The sequence below is a fragment of the Dasypus novemcinctus genome, chromosome 4, assembly GCF_030445035.2.
Source record: "Dasypus novemcinctus isolate mDasNov1 chromosome 4, mDasNov1.1.hap2, whole genome shotgun sequence".
NCBI classification, from domain to species: domain Eukaryota; kingdom Metazoa; phylum Chordata; class Mammalia; order Cingulata; family Dasypodidae; genus Dasypus; species Dasypus novemcinctus.
This window is the reverse complement of record NC_080676.1, coordinates 156,755,312-156,775,595: the sequence shown is the minus strand read 5'-3', so window position 1 is coordinate 156,775,595 and position 20,284 is coordinate 156,755,312. Positions and strand designations below refer to the sequence as shown.

General features: G+C 40.5%; 1 protein-coding gene across 4 annotated transcripts in view; it reads right to left on the bottom strand.

The window, feature by feature from the left end:
* The window catches only part of LOC101411585 (carbonyl reductase [NADPH] 3), a 31,773-nt gene that overhangs the window by 5,558 nt on the left and 5,931 nt on the right, over positions 1-20,284 (bottom strand). The window contains exons 3-4 of one of the 4 annotated variants that reach the window (XR_009185637.2): positions 17,798-19,345; positions 6,729-6,834 (exon numbers count right to left, since the gene is read on the bottom strand). Coding sequence is in view for 1 of the 4 variants with exons in the window: in XM_004474485.5 (XP_004474542.2) it covers positions 18,909-19,345 (437 nt within the window). In the remaining 3 variants the exon portion in view is untranslated. Of the gene's footprint in view, positions 1-6,728; positions 6,835-9,792; positions 19,346-20,284 lie in introns of those variants that run through there. The other 3 variants (XR_011648717.1, XR_009185636.2, XM_004474485.5) reach the window with 3 other exon arrangements.

Below are 20,284 nucleotides of genomic sequence, written 5' to 3'. Positions count from 1 at the left end.
GCCCAGCATGAAAGAAAGTGCAGCCTGTCTAAGAATGGCGCCACCCACACAGAGAGCTGACACAAGATGACACAACAGAAAGAGACACAGATTCCCATGCCACTGACAACAACAAAAGCAGACAAAGAAACAAGACGCGGCAAATAGACACTGAGAACAGACAACTGGGGGGAGGGGAGAGATTTAAATAAATAAATAAAATAAATCTTAAAAACAACAACAATAACAAAAGATACAGGCTGACTGAATGGATGAAAAAACATGAGCCATCCATGTGCTGCTTACAAGTAACTCACCTTAGACCCAGGGATACAAACCGGCTGAAAATGAAAGGTTGGAGAAAGATACTCCACGCTAATAGTAACCAAGAAAGAGCAGGGGTAGCTATACTAATATCAGGCAAAACAGACTTTAAATGCAAAAAAGTTATAAGGGATACAGAAGATCATTATATATTAATAAAAGGGAAAACCCACCAGGAAGATATAACTGTGATAAATATCTATGTACCTAACCAGGGTGCCCCAAAACACATGAGACAAACTCTGGGAAAACTGTTGGGAGAAACAGACATCTCTACAATAATCATTGGAGACTTCAACACTCCACTCACATCATTAGGTGGAACAACTAGATAGAAGATTAACAAGGAAACAGAGAACTTGAACAATATGATAAACAAGTTAGACATAGCAGACATATACAGAACACTGCATCCAAAATCATTGGGTTACACTTTCTTCTCAAGTGCCCATGAATTTTTCTCCAGGATATACCACATTTTAGGGCACAATGCAGCTCTCAGTAAATATAAAAAGATTGAAATTATACAAAGCACCTTCTCAGATCATAATGGAATGGAACTAGAAATCAATAATAGACAGGAAAAAAGCAAATTCACAAATGTATGGAGGCTGAACGACACACTCCTAAATAATCAGTGGGTCAAAGAAGAAATTGCAGACAAAATCAGTAAATATATTGAGACAAATGAAAATGAGGACTCAACATATAAAAACTTATGGGATACAGCAAAGGCAGTCTTGAGAGGGAAACTTTATAGTCCTAAATGCTTATATTTAAAAAGAAGGATGAGCTTAACTCAAAGATTTAACTGAACAACTAGAGAAGCTTGAAAAAGAATAGCAAATTAATCCCAAAGCAAACAGACGGAAAGAAATAATAAGAATTAGAGTAGAAATAAATGAAATTGAGAACCAAAAATCAACAGAGAAAATCAACAAAACCCAAAGCTGGTTCCTTGAAAAGACCAATAAAATTGACAACCCCCTAGCTAGAATAACAAAGAAAAAAAGGAAAGAAGATGCAAATAAATACAATCAGAAATGAAAGGGGGGGAGTTACAACTGACCAGAAATAAAATGAATCAGAAGAGGATATTATGAGAAACTGTATGCCAACAAACTAGACAACCTAGATAAAATGGATAAATTCCTATAAATGCATAACCAACCTACACTGATGCTACAAGAAATACAAGAACTTAACAAACCAATCACCTTTAAGGAGATTCCATCCATCATCAAAAATCTCCCAGCAAAGAAAAATGCAGGACCAGATAGCTTAACAGGTGAATTCTACTAAGCATTTCAAAAGGAATTAATACCAATCTTGTTTAAACTCTTCCAAAAAATTGAAGTGGAGGGAAAATTACCCAACACATTTTATGAAGCCAACATCACCCTAATACCAAAGTTGGATAAAGATACTACCAGAAAAGAAAATTATAGACCAATCTCTTTAATGAACATAGATGCAAAAATTCTCAACAAAATATTTGCAAATCAAATCCAACAACATATCACAAGACTTATACATCACAATCAAGTGGAATTTATTCCTGGTATGCAAGGCTGGTTCAATATAAGAAAATCAATCAATGTAATACACCACATTAACAAATTGAAGGAAAAAAACCTCACATGATCATCTCAATTGATGCAAAAAGGTATTCAACAAAATCCAGCATCCTTTTTTGGTAAAAACACTTCAAAAGATATGTATAGAAGGAAAATTTCTCAATATGGTAAAAGGCATATATGAAACACCCACAGACAATGTCATATTCAATGGGGAAAGGTTGAAAGCTTTCCCTCTAAGATCGGGAACAAGACAAGGATGCCCACTGTCACCACTGTTAGTCAATATTGTGCTAGAAGTTCTAGCCAGAGCAATTAGACAAGGCAAAAAAATTAAAGGCATCCAAATAAAAAAAGAGGAAGTAAAACTCTCATTGCAGATGACATGATCCTGTACTTAGAAAATCCTGAAGTATCCATACATAGCTATTTGAGCTAATAAATGAGTTCAGCAAAGTAGCAGGATACATGATCAATACACAAAAATCAGCAATGTTTTTCTACCCTAGTACTGACAATCTGAGGAGGAAATCTGGGGGAAAATTCCATTTTCAATAGCAACAAAAAGAATCAAATACCTAGGAATTAATTTAATCAAAGAAGTATAGGACCTATATATAGAAAACTACAAATCAATGCTAAAAGAAATTTTAACAGACCTAAACAAATGGAAATACATTCATGTCCATATATTGGAAGAATAAATATTGTAAAGATGTCAATCTTACCCAAACTGATTTATTGATTTAATGCAATGCCAATCAAAATCCCAATAGCTTACTTTACAGAATTAGAAAAGGCAATTATCAAATTCATTTGGAAGAGAAAGTGAACCTGAATAGCCAAAAGCATTCAAAAAAAGAAGAGCTATGTGGGAGGAATTTCACTGCCTGACCCTGAAACATATTACAAAGCAACAGTGGTCAAAATAGCATGGTACTGGCATAAAGATAGACACATTGATCAGTGGAATAGAATTGAGAATCCAGAAATAAACCCTCACCTATACAGTCAACTGGTTTTTGACAAACCTACCAAGTTAATGTTAACAGGACAAAACAGTCTCTTCAACAAATGGTGCTGGAACAACTGGATACCTATAACCGAAAGAATGAAAGAGGACCCCTATCTCACTCCCTATCCAAGAATCAACTAAAAATGGGTCAAAGACCTAAATATAAAAGTCAGCAGCATAAAACTACTAGAAGAAAATGTAGGGAAACATCTTCAAGGACTTGTAGTAGGTGATGGTTTCTTGGACATTAAACCCAAAGCACGTGCAACAAAAGAAAAATTAGATAAATGGGGCCTTCTCAAAATTAAACCCTTTTGCTCCTCACAGGACTTTGTGAAAAGGGTGAAAAGGCAGCCCACTCAATGGGAGGAAATATTTGGAAATTACATATCGGATAAAGGCTTAATATCCAGGATATATAGAGAGATGTTACAAATCAACAACAAAAAGACAAAAGACCCAATTAGAAAATGGGCAAAAGACTTGAATAGATACTTGTCCAAAGAAGAAATACAAATGGCAAAAAAAAAACAAAAACAAAAACAAAAAAAACACATGAAGAAATGCTCAACATCATTAATAATTAGGGAAATGCAAATCAAAACTACAATGAGATATCATTTCACACCTATCAGAATGGCCACTATTAAAAAGACAGAATTACAAGTGTTGTAGAGGATGTGGCAAGATAAGAACGCTTATCCACTGTTGGTGGGAATGCAGAATGTTACAGCCACTGTGGAGGACTGTTTGGCAGTTCCTAAAGAAGTTGAATATAGACTTGCCCCGTGACCCTGCAACACCACGGTGGGGTATATACCCAGAAGAACTGAGAGAAGTGACACTAATAGACATCTGCACACCAGTGGTCATAGCAGCATTATTCACAATTGCCAAAAGATGGAAACACCAGGTGTCCGTCAATGGATGAATGGATAAACAAACTGTGGTCTATTCATATGATGGGATATTATGCAGTTGTAAGAATAAATGAAGTCATAAAGCATATGACAACATGGATGAACCTGGAGGACATTATGTTGAGCAAAGCAAGCCAGACATAAAAGGACAAATACTGTATGATTGCATTACTATGAACCAAATATATTGTGTAACATATTGTACGATTAAAAAAAAATTACAGGTATCCACTACATTTAATTGAGAAATGTATGTTTTTATTCAACTGTGTTTTCTTTTTAGTTTTTAATTGTTTATATTATCAATTAAATGTACAAAATAAAGTTAAAAAAAAAACAAGAAAGAATGGAAGAGGAGACTGCTCATCTGCAGAGAAGATCTGTAGAGGACTCCACATGGCAGAGGTCAGTGCCCATCCTCCACTAGAGGCACAAGCTGCCTTGCAATCTATTCTGTGCCTGGAGTTGGAAGCTCCATTTCCTAAAAACAGGGGGGGAAGAGGTGGTCGAGTACCAGCTTCAGTTACTGATGAGTAAATTTGATTGGCTAGAGTGTAGTCCTAAGAAAAGCTAAAGTTTCAACCTGTCCAAGTTGGAAAGAGGCTGGTAGATGCCATTTTAACTCCACCCCCGGCATGACGGGAAGCCAGACTAACTGAAAATCACAGTGACTGTAGGGACTGGCTGCTTTCTAATCTGATCGGATTGCAGCTCTAGCATAAGCCCCAGCCCCATGTCCAGCAGGGAGGAAGCTGGGGGGACCTGTACCAGCCTCTTCAGGAAAATACAGGCCACACCATGGAGACTGGTGATCAGACACAAGCTGCCTTAGGAGCTGTTCTGTGGCTGGAGTTGGAAGCTCCATTTCCCAAAAATGGGAGGAAGAGATGGTTGCCCACTGACTTAGGCTCCTGATTTGTAAGTTCAGCTGGCTAAAGCATAACCCCAAGAACAGCTAATGTTTGAACTTGTCCAAACTGGAGAGAGGCTGGTAGCCACCATCTTGACCTGTCCCCAGCATGAGGGGAAGCTGGGCTGATTGGAAATCACAGTGATGGTAGGGACCAGCTTCTTTCCATCTAGATTGGACTGCAATCCTAGCCTAGGCTTCAGCCCCACCTCTGCTAGGGAGGAAGATTGTGGAACCTGCACTAGCCTCTCTAGGTAACTGCAGGTACATTTGGCTGGCACAGACTGAATAGCTGGAAGTCTACTGGGGCAACTATGGTCATTTTGGACCCACACTGCATAGATTGCTGCCTATACCTGCAGCTCCATCTCAGCCCTAGGCAGGGGAGGAAGGGGCATGAAGATTCATCAGTGTCTCTGGGAAAGTAGAGTCTAGGCCTGCATGACCTGGGTTATTACATACAACTGTGTCTCTATCCCTACCCCTGGCAAAGGAGAAAAGGTAGAAGAAGCTTCATCAGTCCCTAGGGCAATGTGGGCAGCTTAAGTATCCACCTCTTATGCACCAACTATATCCTTGGCTACTACTACACAACCAGCAAGGGAGAAAGGGCAAGAAAGCCTTAACTAAAGAGTGAAATTGGACCCAGAATAAATACATCTAGTAAGCCAGATGCCAAGACACCAAAAAGAAATTACTATCCATACAAAGAAACAGGAAGATATGGCCCAGCTAAAGGAACAAGATAAGCCTCCAGATGACATAAAGGAGTTGAGACAACTAATCATAGATGTTCAAACAAATTTCCTTAATAAAGTCAATGAGATGGCTAAAGAGATTAAGGATATTAAGAAGACACTGGATGAGCACAAAGAAGAATTTGAAAGCATATACAGAAAAATAGCAGATGTTATGGAAATGAAAGGTGCAATAAAAAATTAAAAATACATTGGAATTATATAGGAGCAGATTTGAGGAGGGGAAGAAAGGATCGGTGAGCTTGAAGACATGACCTCTAAAAGCGAACATACAAAAGAACAAATGAAGAAAAGACTGGAAAAAATTGAACCAGGTCTCAGGGAACAAAACAACAGCAAGAGACATGCAAACATACGTGTCATGGGTGTCTCAGAAGGAGAAGAGAAGGGAAAGGGGCAGAAGGAATATTTGAAGAAAGAATTGGGGAAAATTTCCCAACCCTATTGAAGGACACAGATATCTGTGTCCAAGAAGCGCAAGGTACTCACATCTGAAAAAATCTGAATAAACCAACTCCAAGACATATACTAAACAGACTGTCAAATGCCAAGATGGAGAATTCTGAGAGTAGCAAGAGAGAAGCAATATATAACATATAAGGGATACCCAATAAGATTAAGTGCCAATTTCTCATCAGAAACCATGGAGGCAAGAATACAGTGGTATGATACATCTAAAATATTGCAAGAGAAAAACTTCCAGCCAAGAATATTATATCTGGCAAGATTGTCTTTCAAAAATGGTGGTGAGTTTAGAATATTCACAGATAATCAGAAACTGAAAGAATTTCTAATAAAGAGATTGTTTTTATAGGAAATACAAAAGGGTATGCTACAGTCTCAAAAGAAGACAAGAAAGAGGCTTCAAAGAGAGTTTAGAAATGAAGATTATATCAGTAAAAGTAACTAGAAGTATCAAGAGTGGCGAAAATAAATTATTATTTTTTTAAAGATTTATTTATTTTATTTATTTTTCTCCCCTCCCCCCCACCACAGTTGTCTGTTCTCTGTGTCTACTTGCTGCGTCTTTTTTGTCTGCTTCTGTTGTGAGTGGCATGGGAATCTGTGTTTCTTTTTGTTGTGTCATCTTGTTGTGTCAGCTCTCCGTGTGTGCGGCACCATTCCTGGGCAGGCTGCACTTTCTTTCATGCTGGGCGGCTCTTCTTACGGGGCGCACTCCTTGGGTGTGGGGTCCCCTATGTGGGAGACACCCCTGCGTGGCACAGCACTCCTTGTGCGCATCAGCACTGCGCACGGACCAGCTCCACACAGGTCAAGGAGGCCTGGGGTTTGAACTGTGGACCTCCCATGTGGTAGACGGACGCCCTAACCACTGGGCCAAGTCTGCCGCCTGAAAATAAATTATGACAGATAAAATTCAAAGGTCAAAATGGGTGAAAGAACTGCCTTTCCAATAATAATGTTGAATGTTAATGGATTAAACTCTGCAATCAAAAGACACAAACTGGTGGAATGGATAAGAAAATATGAGCTGTCTATATTCTTTCTGCAAGAGACTCACGTTAGACCCAAGGATACCATAGATTGAAAGTAAAAGCCTGGAAAAAGATATTCCACACATGTAGTAACAACAACAACAACAAAAGCCAGAGTAGCTATACTTACAGAAGATGAAACATACTTTAAAAGACATTAGTGACCCACATAATGAGCAGGAAGAAGTTGGACTCCCATCCTGGCGAGGCCCGATATGTTCTCAGACAGAGGGGAGGGTGTGACTTGAGAGCATGGGTGATTCCTAACAGGAGAAGACAGACTAGTTTGTCAAGCCCTCAGTGTTGTTGCAGTATCTATGAATCTTGTCCTTCAAGGAGTGAAGCCTGGTGGTCGCCATGAACCCTGAGGGGAGAGGGAGGGAGTGTATTGGGAAAAAATTTAATGGTATTGTTCAAACCTAGAAGTTAAAATATCATGCAGGAAGCTTCGTTAATCAGCACACCAATGCCTTACTGGTCAGCACTTTTTCATATTTCAGGAGCAGTGGACACATTGGGCATGTTTTGTAACAAATAAGAACAGATAGGGTGCCTTCCAGAGAGTACTGTGGTCCCTGGGAAGGCTGGCCACTTTCTCAAGGAATTGACACATAAACCGTGGAAAGTACTGCCCAGGGAGTGTTGTGTTCCTTCCTGGGAAAGCTGGTCACTTCCTCAGAAATTGACGCAGCACTTGCAAGTTGGCATCTATGGTATCAAGTTCATTGATTATGAGCTCAATAAAAGGAACAGTCTCTGGTCAGGCCAGTTGAAGTCCCACCCTGGGAGAGGTTGTTCTGCACAGATGTTGTTTTCAATCAAGACTCTGGTATCAGTTGCTGATTCGGGACTTCCCAGCCATGAGCTAGATGTTGGTGAGTTTTCATGTAAGACTGTTCTATTTTCTGTTATTTTGTGACTTTGATCAATATTGATTTTTCAAAAAATTATTTCTCTTCCCTTCCCCCGCCCCAAGTTGTCTGCTGTGTCCATTCACTGTGTGTTCTTCTGTGGGAATCTGTGTTTCTTTTTGTTGCATCATCTTGCTGCGTCAGCTCTCCACGTGTGCAGTGCCATTCTTGGGCAGGCTGCACTTTTTTTTGTGCTGGGCAGCTCTCCTTATGGAGCTCACTCCTTGTGCATGGGGCTCCCCTATGTGGGGGACACCCCTACATGGCACAGCACTCCTTGCATGCATCAGCACTGCACATGGGCCAGCTCACCACATGGGTCAGAGGGCCCTGGGTTTGAACCCTGGACCTCCCATTTGGTAGGCAGACGTCCTATCCATTGGGCCAAATCCGCTTCCCAATATTGATTTAATCTTTTCGCTAATTATGGTATTCTTGTTTCTCAGTCTAATTGCTAGGATAGATTTTTTAAAACTCAATATGCATATATATATTTATTTTGCATCCAATCAGGACTCTGACCAGAGGTGGGCCAGGTATGTCAGTGTGTACCTCGGTTTGGTGAGCTTGTGAATGTATGAGTGCAAATCGTGAGAGATTAGGATATAGCAGTTGGACCCCTGCTTATAGACAATCCTTCACTTATTTTATATTCTCTTAATTAACAAAGGTTCACTAACTATATATATATATATATATTTATTTATTTATATATTTATATTTATATTGCATCCAATCAGGACTCTGGCCAGAGGTGGGCCAGGTATGTTGGTGTGTCCCCTGGTTTGGTGAGCTTATATCTATAGTATATATATCATAAAGGATTATGATGCAGCAATTGGACCCGTTTGTAGACAATCCTTTGCCTATTTTATATTTTCCCAATTATTAACAAGTTTAATAAATGTCCATGTATTGCTTTTTTTTTTTAATTTAGGATAGTGATTGTTCTTTATTTTATTTATTTTTAAAGATTTAGTTTTTTATTTCTCTCCCCTCCCCCCCAGTTGTCTTTTCTGTGTCCATTTGCTGTGTGTTCTTCTTGATTGCTTCTATCCTTATCAGCAGCACTGGGTCTGTGTTTCTTTTTGTTGCATCATCTTGTTGTGTCAGCTCTCCATGTGTGCGGTGACATTCTAGGGCAGGCTGCACTTTCTTTCATGCTGGGCGGCTCTCCTTACGGGGCACACTCCTTGTCCATGGGGCTCCCCTACACGGGGGACACCGCTGCATTGCAGGGGTCTCCTTGTAAGCATCAGCACTGCGCATGGGCCAGCTCCACATGGGTCAAGGAGGCCCAGGGTTTGAACCGTGGACCTCCCATGTGGTAGGCAGATGCCCTAACCACTGGGCCAAGTCTGCTTCCCTGTGTATTGCTTTCTTATGCTTGAGCTAATTGAGTTGTTATATCAATCTCTCTCTCTCTCTAGCAAAGCATTAGCAAAACATTTTATCTAGCAGAACAGGGAGGAATAGAATAGATGGAAGAGGGGGTATTTAGGGGGCAATGGAAGTGTTCTGCATGATCCTGTAATGATGGATACAGGCCATGTTAAATTTCATCAAAAATTTATGAAAGTGTATGGCCTAAAATGTAAACCATAATGTAAACCATTGACAAGGGTTAGTAGTTATGTTTCAATATTTGTACATCAGTTATAACAAATGTACCATCCACATGTAAAAAGGTTATTAATATGAAAAGGGCAAAAGGGGGGAGGATGTTGCGTATATGGGAGTCTCCTATGTTCTGTGTGTGACTTTACTATGACCTAAAACTTCTTTGAAGACAAAATGAAAAAAATTAAAAGACACTGGGGAAGAAATGGAAGAAAATGCCACTGTACATTCAGGACAACAGATATTACGATGAAGGCAAAATGTCAAACAAAATTTTAAAAATATTTTCCATTATTTTTTTAATATCCCATTTTATTTTACTTCATTTTAGTTTTTCTAAATTATTATGTATTTTATTTCTAATGTTTAAACCTATCATTATTTCATTTTCATATTCATTGTATTTGGCAATATTCTTGGCTTCACTTTTGAAGAAGTTTTGGTTCACAGAAGGGTTACAGCTATGGCAGGGGAGGATCATTGGTATGGGGTGTCAGTGATGGGGGATACATGGGAGGAAGTTCACCTAGGCATACATATAATATATAAATATGTTCAAATGTTCATGGAGCATTGCCACAGTGGGTAGAGATTCACACAACAACCAAAAGAATATTTAATTCCTATTCTGGGGAGCTTTGCCACATTCTCTATTGGAACAGCAACAATCCCCAAGTATAGGGGCAATGACTAGTGAAGTAGGATGGTCCACTGATGGGCCCTTGATATTGACGACTATGCTTATGAGCCTTTGCTCTTGAAATTGCAACTTAGCCTAGTGCTGTACCATGCCTAGTGCTATACCAGTTACCCCCTGAGAGCCTCCATCTTGCTCAAATGTGGCCTCTCTCTAAGACAAATTCAGCATATAAATGCATTACCTCCCCCACCCCATGTGGGACATGACTCCCAGGGATGAGCCTCCCTGGCACCGAGGGATTACTACCAAGTACCGGCTGGTGATGCAACTGGAAAAAGACCTTGAATAAAAGGGGGAAAGGTAAAGACAAGTGAGTTTATATGCCTGAGACTTCAAAGTGAATTGGGAGGTCATTAGAGAGAGAATGCTTATGCACATCTCAGCAGGGTCTCATAGACTACCAAAGTAGATACTATCCCAAATAATGGGGCTCCTGAGGGCTCTGGAGATACCCTGGTCCTACAGTCATGGCAGATAGCTCTGGAGTCTGGTGCCTTTCCAGTGGGCCCTACTTTGGAATTTGTGCACCTGAGTGTGATAGAGTTGGACTCAGACGTTACTTCTCTACACATGCCTCTTCTGTCCCTTTTATTTGAACCTATAGTTGGTGTTGGAGTTGGTAGATGTATGTCCAAGAGACTTGAATCTTTGGGCTGTCTGAGGACCAGCTGGGCCCTGAGCCTCAGTGGAGTTGCAACACTTACTCTCCAGTCATTGGACTCGCCCAGGACAACTAACAAGGAGGTGAGGATGGACAACTACCACATCAAGGAACCAAGAGAGTCTATAATTGAAAGCAAAAGAGTCCCATTCATCAACGATATGGGATTGAAGCCCTCTCTCAATTAGAGGTGAAGTGGGCATCACCATTCCAGAATCCTCAGGATTGGGGAATAAAATATGGACTAGAGTGAACTTAGAGGTGTTCTACTACAGGTTTATTGTGATTCTAGCAATGGAAGAAATTATATCATAGATATGGCAACAGTGGCCACTGGAAGTGCTGAATTCAGAGAGAAGGAAAAAGAGGTATAATATGGGGGCATTTTCAGGATTTGGAATTGTCCTGAATGACATTGCAAGGACAGATACAGGCCATTATATATCCTGCCATAATCTACAGAATTGAGTGGGAGAGAGTTGTAAACTACAATGTAAACTATAGTCCATGCTTAGTGGCAATGCTCTAAAATGTATTCATCAATTGCAATGAATGTACCACACTAATGAAAGAAGTTGTTAATGTGGGGAAAAGTGGGAGGTGTGGGGAGTGGGGCATATGGGAATCCCTTTTTTTTTTTTTTTTGGTAACATTTTATGTAATCTAAGTATCTTTTAAAAACAAAACAAAACAAAAAAGACAGTAGTAATGAGCAACCTGAGGAGGAAGTCAGGGAAAAAATTCCATTTACAATAGTGACTAAAAGAATCTAATATTTAAGAATAAACTTAACCAAGAATGTAAAGTACTTATATTGAGAAAATTACAATGCATTGTTAAAATAAATAAAGGCCTAAATATTTGGAAGAACTTTTCATGCTCATCAATTTGAAGACTAAATATCATTAAGATGTCAACTCTACCCAAATTGATACACACATTCAATGAAATCCCAATAAAAATTCTACCACCATTTTTAAAATAAATGGAAAACACAATTATCAATATATCTGGAAAGGTAAGAGGTCACAAATAGCCAGAAACATCTTAAGAAGGAAAAGTGATGTTGGAAGACTCTCACTTCTGGACTTTAAATCATATTACCTAGCTACTGTGGTAGAAACAGCATGGTACTGGCGTAAAGACAGACACATATACCAATGGAACTGAATTGATGGTTCAGAAACAGAATCTCACATCTATAGTCAAGTGATTTTTGACAAGTCTGAAAAATCTGTCAAACCCTCCCAGCTCGGGCAGAACAGTCCATTCAACAAATGATGCTGGGAGAACTGGATATCCATAGACAAAAGAAGGAAAGAGGACCCCTGTCTCACACCTTATACAAAAATGAACTCAAAATGGATAAAAAAACAACAACATCCACATCTAAATATAAAAGCAAGAACCCTAAAGCTTCTAGAAGAAAATGAGGAAAATATCTTCAAGACCTGTGGTAGGTGGTGGATTCTTAAAGGAGATAAGAGGACTGAGATGGACTACTGACACTTAATGTATGTAGAAGTTTTAAATAACTTTACTATAAAAGTATGGAAATATATAGTTGATTGTAACACATTATAGTGAGTAACAGCTGGTTTATAAATGGGAAGGTGGCTGGAAAGGGTAGCCTAAGGATGTAAATGTCAATTGAAAGAAAGCTAGAGAATAATCTAGAGACTAAATAACACAGTAAACCCAAAGGGGGATGAAAATTGTGGTTGATGGTACAGATGCAAGAGTGTTCTTTGTGAGCTAGAGTAGATGTACATCACTATTGCAGGGTGGAGGGAATGAAAAGCATGGGAAGAATACAACTGGAGTGACCTGTGGACTGTGGTTAATAGTAATAATGGGGAAGTGGATTTGGCTCAATGGAGAGAGCGTCCGCCTACCATATTGGAGGTCCAGGTTCAAACCCAGGGCCTCCTGACCCATGTGATGAGCTAGCCCACACGCAGTGCTGATGCGTGCAAGGAGTGCCGTGCCACAGAGGGGTGTCCCCTGTGTAGGGGAGCCCCAAGTGCAAGGAGTGTGCTGTGCAAGGAGAGCCACTCAGCACAGAAAAAGTGCAGCCTGCCCAGGAGTGGTGCCACACACACGGAGAGCTGACGCAGCAAGATGACACAACAAAAAAGACACACAGATTTCCAGTGCCACTGAGAAGAATATAAGCAGACACAGAAGAACACACAGCAAATGGACACAGAAAGTAGACAACTGGGGGCAGGGGGTGGGGTGGGGAAGGGGAGAACAATTAAAAAAAAAGTAATAATGTATCATTTATGCATTTATGCAAAAGATTTACTGTGTTGACAATGGCGGAGCATCGAAAAAGTGTGCCAAGTGAATGTGATAGACCATAGTTGGTGCTAATGGTCTGATATTATCTCATAATCTGTAATAAGTGTTCCACCATGGTGTGGTGTGTTGATAGGGGGGTATTTTATGGGAATTCTCATGTACATGAGAATTCACATGTACATGATTGTTTTGTAAGTTCACAACCTCTGTATTAAAAATATATTTTAAAAAAATAGGGTGGGTTGGGGTGAAAATACAACAAATGTAAGATATGGACTATAATTAGTAGTAAGATTTTGATATTTTCTCACAATTTGTAACAAATGTATCACAACAATGAAAAGTGTTGATGGTTGATGTATGGGACGCCTGTATGATGTTATGAATTTTGCTTTTTAAGTTCACATTTACTACACACTTATTATATATGTTCACGTATAAATAATACGGTGGGTTGGGGGCAAAATACACCAAACATACGAGACTTTGGTTATCAGTAATATTTAGAGGATATTCTTTAATCATTAGTTAGAAATGTTTTACAACAATGCAAGGTATTGGTGGTAGGGTAAGGTATAAGAGCCCTGTATGCTGTTATGTATGTTTGTTTAATAAGTTCACAACTACTACTATCCACTTATTGTTTATGTATGTTTTTGTATGAGTGATATAACTTCCCTTTACCCAAAGTGGATGAAAAAAACAGGAGAGGGTGACAATAGATAACATGACACTTCACCTTGCTGCCACTGTAAGTCTAACAGTCAAGAAAAATAAACCTCTTGCACCCTATGATAAACCAAAAAATAAGGGGGTGGGGACAACCAGCAAGATGGCGGCAGAGTAAGGAGCTCCTAGTCAGCTCCTGCTACAGGGCAGTTAGCAAATGCCCAGAACTATCAGGAGCTAGCTGAAGCACCTGTCTGGGGGCTTCAGGAGGCCACAAGAGCATTCTGCAACATAGTTGAACGATTGGAAGGAGGAGGCTGCCCACCTGCAGAGAAGATTCATCAGCCTGCAGCCCTAGACTAGGCTTGAGCCCCACCTCTGGCAGGAAGGAGGCTTGTGGGCCCTGCACCAGTCTATCCAGGTAACTGCAGGTAACTTTGGCTGGCACAGACTGAATAATTGCAAGTCTACTGGGGCAACTGCGGGCATCTTGGACCCACACTGCACAGACTCCTGCCCACACCTGCAACCCCATCCCTGCACCAGACAGGGAAGAAAGGGGCGAGATGCTTCATCAGTCTCTCTGGGCAACTACAGTCTAGGCCTGCAGGACTTTGGATTATTCCACACAACTGTGACTCTGTCCCTACTCCTGGCAAAGGAGAAAGTTGTGAGAAGCTTCATTGGTCCTTGGGGCAATGAGGGCAGCTTGAGCCTCCACAAGTTATAGCACCAACTACATCCTTGGCTCCTAGTGCACAACCAGCAAGGGAGAAAGGGCAGGAAACCCTAAACTAAAGAGAAAAACTGCACCCAGAATAAATACTCTAGTAAAACAGCTGCCAAGACACCAACAAAAAATTACAATCCACACCAAGAAACAGGAAGATATGACCCAGTTAAAGGAACAAGATAAGCCACCAGGTGACATTAAGGAGTTGAGACAACAAATTATAGATGTTCGAACAAATTTTCTTAATAAATTCAATGAGATTGCTAAAGAGATTAAGGATATTAAGACGACACTGGATGAGCACAAAGAAGAATTTGAAAGCATACATAGAAAAATAGATCTTATGGGAATGAAAGGTGCAATAAATGAAATTAAAAAAACATTGGAGAGGGGGTGGGGATTGGGGTATATGGGAACTTTCTATGTTTTTTATGTTTTTTAATGTAACGTTCTTTGTGATCTATTAACTTTAATTAAGAAGTGTTAAAAAAAATTTGGAATCATATAATAGCAGATTTGAGGAGGCAGAATAAAGGATTGGTGAGCTTGAAGAAATGGCCTCTGAAAGTGAACATACAAAAGAACAGATGAAGAATGAAAAAAAACGAACAAGGTCTCAGGGAACTAAATGACAGCAAAAGGTGTGTAAACACACATGTCACGGGTGTCCCAGAAGGAGAAGAGAAGGGAAAAGGGGCAGAAGGAATATATGAAGAAATAATGGTAGAAAATTTCCCAGCCCTATGGAAGTACATAGATATACATGTTCAAGAAGTACAACGTACTCCCACCAGAAAAAATCTGAACAGATCAACTCTGAGACACTTACTAAGCAGAATGTCAAAAGCCAAAGACAAAGAGAGAATTCTGAGAACATCAAGAGAAAAGCAAAGCATAACATATAAGGAATACCCAATAAGATCAAGTGCTGATTTCTCACCAGAAACCATGGAGGCAAGAAACAGTGTTCTGATATACTTAAGATATGAGAGAAAAACTCCCAGCAAGAGTGTCTTTCAAAAATGAGGGCGAGATTAGAACATTCACAGATAAACAGAAACTGAGAGAATTCCTAAGTAAGAGACCAGATTTTCAGTAAATACTAAAGGGTGTGCTAGAGCCTGAAAAGAAAAGAGAGGAGAGAGGGGCCTGGAAGAGAGTTTAGAATTGAAGATTATATCAATAAAAGTAACTGAAAGTGTCAAAAGAGTGGTGAAAATAAAATATGATAGATATAACTCAAATAAGTCAGGAATAAACTTAACCAATGATGTAAAGCACTTGTATTCAGAAAACTGCAACTCAGTGTTAAAAGAAATTAAAAAGATCTAATTAACTGGAAGAACATTCCATGCTCATGGATTGGAAGACTAAATATCATTAAGATGTCAATTCTACTCAAATTCATATACAGATTCAATGCAATCCTGATAAAAATATCACCAGTATTTAAAAAAAAAATTGGAAACACAATTATCAAATTTGGAAGGGTAAGGGGTCCTGAAGAGCTGGAAACATCATAAAAAGGAAAAAGTGAACCCTCATCTCCAAATCATATTACCTAGCTATAGTGGTAAAAATAGCATGGTACTGGCATAAAGCCAGACAAATAGACAAATGGTACCAAATTGATGGATCAGAAACAGACCCTCACATGTATGGTCAAGTGATTTTTGACTAGCCTGTCAAACCCACACAGCTTGGGCAGAACAGTCCATTCAACAAATGGTGCTGAAAGAACTTTGGCATAGATGCAAGATTCTATTACTGCTAACCACAGTCCTTAGGTCACTCCAATTGTATTTTTCCCATGCTTCTCCACACCTATGCCAAAGATGTACTATGTTGATATTGGGGCAGTATGGAAAATGTATACTATGGACATGGTAACAATCAGATGATATTATCTTTTCTGTAACAAATGTTCCACCACAGTGTGGTGTGTTGATGGAGGAGTGTTATTTGGGAATTCTGCACGTGTGCATGATTGTTTTATAAATTTACAAGTTCTGTCATAAAAAAATATATTTAAAAAACAATAGGGTGGGTTGGGGAAAGAATACACCAAATGTAAGATAAGGACTATAATTATTAATAAGATTTTGACAATATCTTTCATAATTTGTAACAAACATATCACGACAATGCAAGATGTTGGTGGAGGGTTGATGTATGGGACCACTGCATGATGTTACACGTTTGTTCTGTAGGTTCACAACTTCTACTATACACTTGTTTATGTTCATATATAAATGATATAAAGATAATAACAGTGTGGGTTGGGGGAAAATACTTTGGTTAACAGTAATATTTTGACAATGCTCTTTAATCATTACTTTAAAAGGTCTAACAACAATGCAAGTTATTGGTGGTAGGGTGAGTTATGAGAGTCCTGTATGATGTTATATGTTTGTTTTGTAAGTTCACAACTATTGCTATACACTTATTGTTTATGTATGTTTATGCATGAGTGATATACTTCAATAAATTAATAAAAAAAATAGTGGGGTAACCTCATTTGGCACTGGTTCCCCAAATAATTGAAACCCTGATAAAATTTCCATTCTTTACTGATTCTCCAATGAAAAATACTGTCCCTCATTTTGGCAAGGCTAGTGTCAGAAGATACGATGTAGGCCTTTGTGAATATGATAATCAAATGACAAAGTTGCTATCACACTTGGTAACGTGAGGTTTTTTCCCCATTATTTCTTCTGGTGTCTACCTGCTATATTTTGGTGGTGTTGTGTGGCCAGTGTCAAAGGAAAACCTGTTCCAGACAATGTTAAACAGGCAATGACAACTTTACCTGGGGACCGCTATAGCAGGGGAGATGGAACTCAACTCCATGAAAGAGAGGACAACCAGGTTTTTAAGAGCTGGGAATGGGTTGGGAGAAAAATTCCTGGAAGGCGGTTGACCACTGGGATGGATGAGGGATTTATTGAGGTTACAATTAGGAAGACCTAATTTGGAATGTTTTCCTTTGCCTTAATTAGGCCACCTGGAGTCTGGAAGGGCCTGAGGAAAGAAGAGGGAGATAAGGATCTACCTCATTAGGAGCCTCTCAGCCACCTGGATAGCTTGTGCCCAGTCAGGCTAAGCAGGCAGGAAAGGTCAGGGGCTTGGAGTAGAAGTCTGTCTCAAGTCAAGCTAAAGAGAAGCTCAGGCCATCTTGGTGACTGGCCAGACCTTCTGAAGTCTTGACTCCCTTACAAACCTGCTTTGCCGGAAATGCCTTCTGTTCATGAGATGCTTTGGTCTCCAAGTCTTTCTTCTGCAGGGCATATCTGGAACCCAGGAGACCTGAGTGCAAAGCCAATTCCACCTGAAGGTAGTGAACATAGAGCCCCTGTTGTCACAGAGCTGAAAAATAGGGGCTCAGGGAGTCATCAGCAGAATTACCCCAGGCTATAGCTCAGAGCACAGCTGGAACCATCTGGTTAAGGAGAGGACATTCACGCTGAGAGATGATGACTGGGACGAAGCATGAGGGAAGAAGCGGCATGGGGCCCTGGCAAACGTTCTAGGAAGGATCACAGAATGCAAAGTCCAGGTGAAAAGTCCAGGGTGGAAGTCATCCTGTCCCAGAGAATAAAGGGCGTTCTTCCCATGCCCTTCAAGCTATGGGGCTTAGTAAGTCCAACTGTGAAAGAGACTCAGTAGTGGGAAGCACAAAGTAGTTGCAGGGCTAAGGAAACAAGGTCAACTGTCATCCTTACAGAAATGAACCACAAACAGCTAGAGAATGGCTGAGAACCGACTCCTGAGTACTCTCCCTCTCATGGGACCTGGGACTTCTTTAAAGTGTAAGTTCTCAGGCCTCACCTCAGACCAACCGAACTGGAAATTCCAGGTGATTCTGATGCCCTGCAGGTGATGTGAGGACCACTGGACTATGCTCCCCTCTCAGGGGAAACAGTTTTAGCATAGCAAAATCGTTCTAAAAGCTGTGGATTCCAAAACTAGGTCCCTTTCCCACGGGAAGATTCCTCTTGACACTCAAGGGCAGAAGTGGAATCAGAGTATGGCAGCAGACTTAGCTCATTCCTTCCTCCAACATTTATCAAGCAGCGAGAGCCAACGCAGACACTCACCTGGCTTTTTACATTTTTTCCTTTTAAGGTACCGGGGTGAGGGTTGAACCCAGGACCTTGTATATGGGAAGCTGGTGCTCAACCACTGAGCCATGCTGGCTCCCCAAGTTGGTTTTTCCACTTGTCTGCTTGTTGTATGTTGGTTTCTTTGTTTTCAGGAGGCACCGGGGACTGAACCTGGGACCTCCCATGTGGGATGCAGATGCTCAACCGTTCGAGCCACATCAGCTCCCGTCACCAGTTCTGAACGACTTTGTCACAGAGTAGCTGGCCGTGAGGCTCAGTAGCATCTGGGGGCAGGAGGGCCAAATAGACGGGGGTCTCGGCCCCCTCCTCCAAAGTCCGGGAGCTGAAATCCCCAGACGTGTCCTCCTCCACGGGGCTGGGGCAGCAGGCGTTCAGCAGAATCCTGTCGGCTTTTCTCTTCTCGTCCAGGCTCCTGGCTTGGATCCTCGACAGGACCGTGACCCCCAGCTTGGACACCCCGTAGGCCAAGCTGGGCCAGCCTTCCCTCTCCTGCACTTCATTTTTTGTGTCTTCCACGAACTTCTTCATGAGGTCCACCAGGTCCTCCTCTGTGAGGGTCTCGCAGCGGAACTTCTCCTGAAGCTCCTCACTGCAATTTTCAAAAGCTCTCGAACTTTGGAGGCTACTGATATTCACCACTCTGCCTGAAACAGAACAATAAAACTAGGAAAACATGTCACAGATGAACACTAGTCGGCTGAGTACAGCAAACCTACAACTGAGCGTTGGTTCCCGTTCAATGGTTGATTCTTTTAGAACACCCGTCCCCCACCCTCACCCCCAAGGTGATTTGGATACTGCTTTCCTAGGGATGGCCCAATTTCCTGGGCTCACAATCAGCCACCTCTTTGTCCCCGAGTGCCAAAAGTAGGGTTTCACACAGGAAACTCCATCTGCTTTTGACTTTCATTACTTTTTTTTCCCAGCCCATAGTTAATAAACTTTCATAATTTACAGTTAAGTGCAATAAATGGTTGTGTCCATAACAGCAAATATGCAGACCAAAAACTATATACCAGTGTGAAGCACTGATAGAAATCTAAAAGCCACTAAACATGTTAAATGTACATATTTCCCCCAGCATCCAATAGCCACCAGTTTTTTGGTTCTTTTCTTATACAGGTCACTGAATCCGCATTCTCCGCACCCAGTAGGATCACTGGGTTTGATTTCATTTTCCGAGTGACACTACTAACAGGGACATGCCTGGAGAGGTGTGAATATAGCCTGTGCATAAATTCAAACTTATTTTATATCCAAATATGCCTAGAAAGCCAAGTGAGAAGTATAAACTCTATAGGCTTTGGATATTCAGGGAGGACGCAAGTCAAATGTGTCAAGCTTACCTGGAATGTGAGGGATATGTGTTAACTCAAGCTTACCTGGAATGTGGGGGATATGTGTTAACTCAAGCTTACCTGGAGCAAAGAACCTATCTAATACTCAGATAAAACACTTGAAGAAACTTAACAAAAAGTCCTTCTGTACACAAGCACTGTGTGACTCTCTACTCTTATATCATCTGTATAAAAGGGACCCAAAAATTCTATTCAGGGCTCAGTTTTTATCAGGACTAGAGTCTG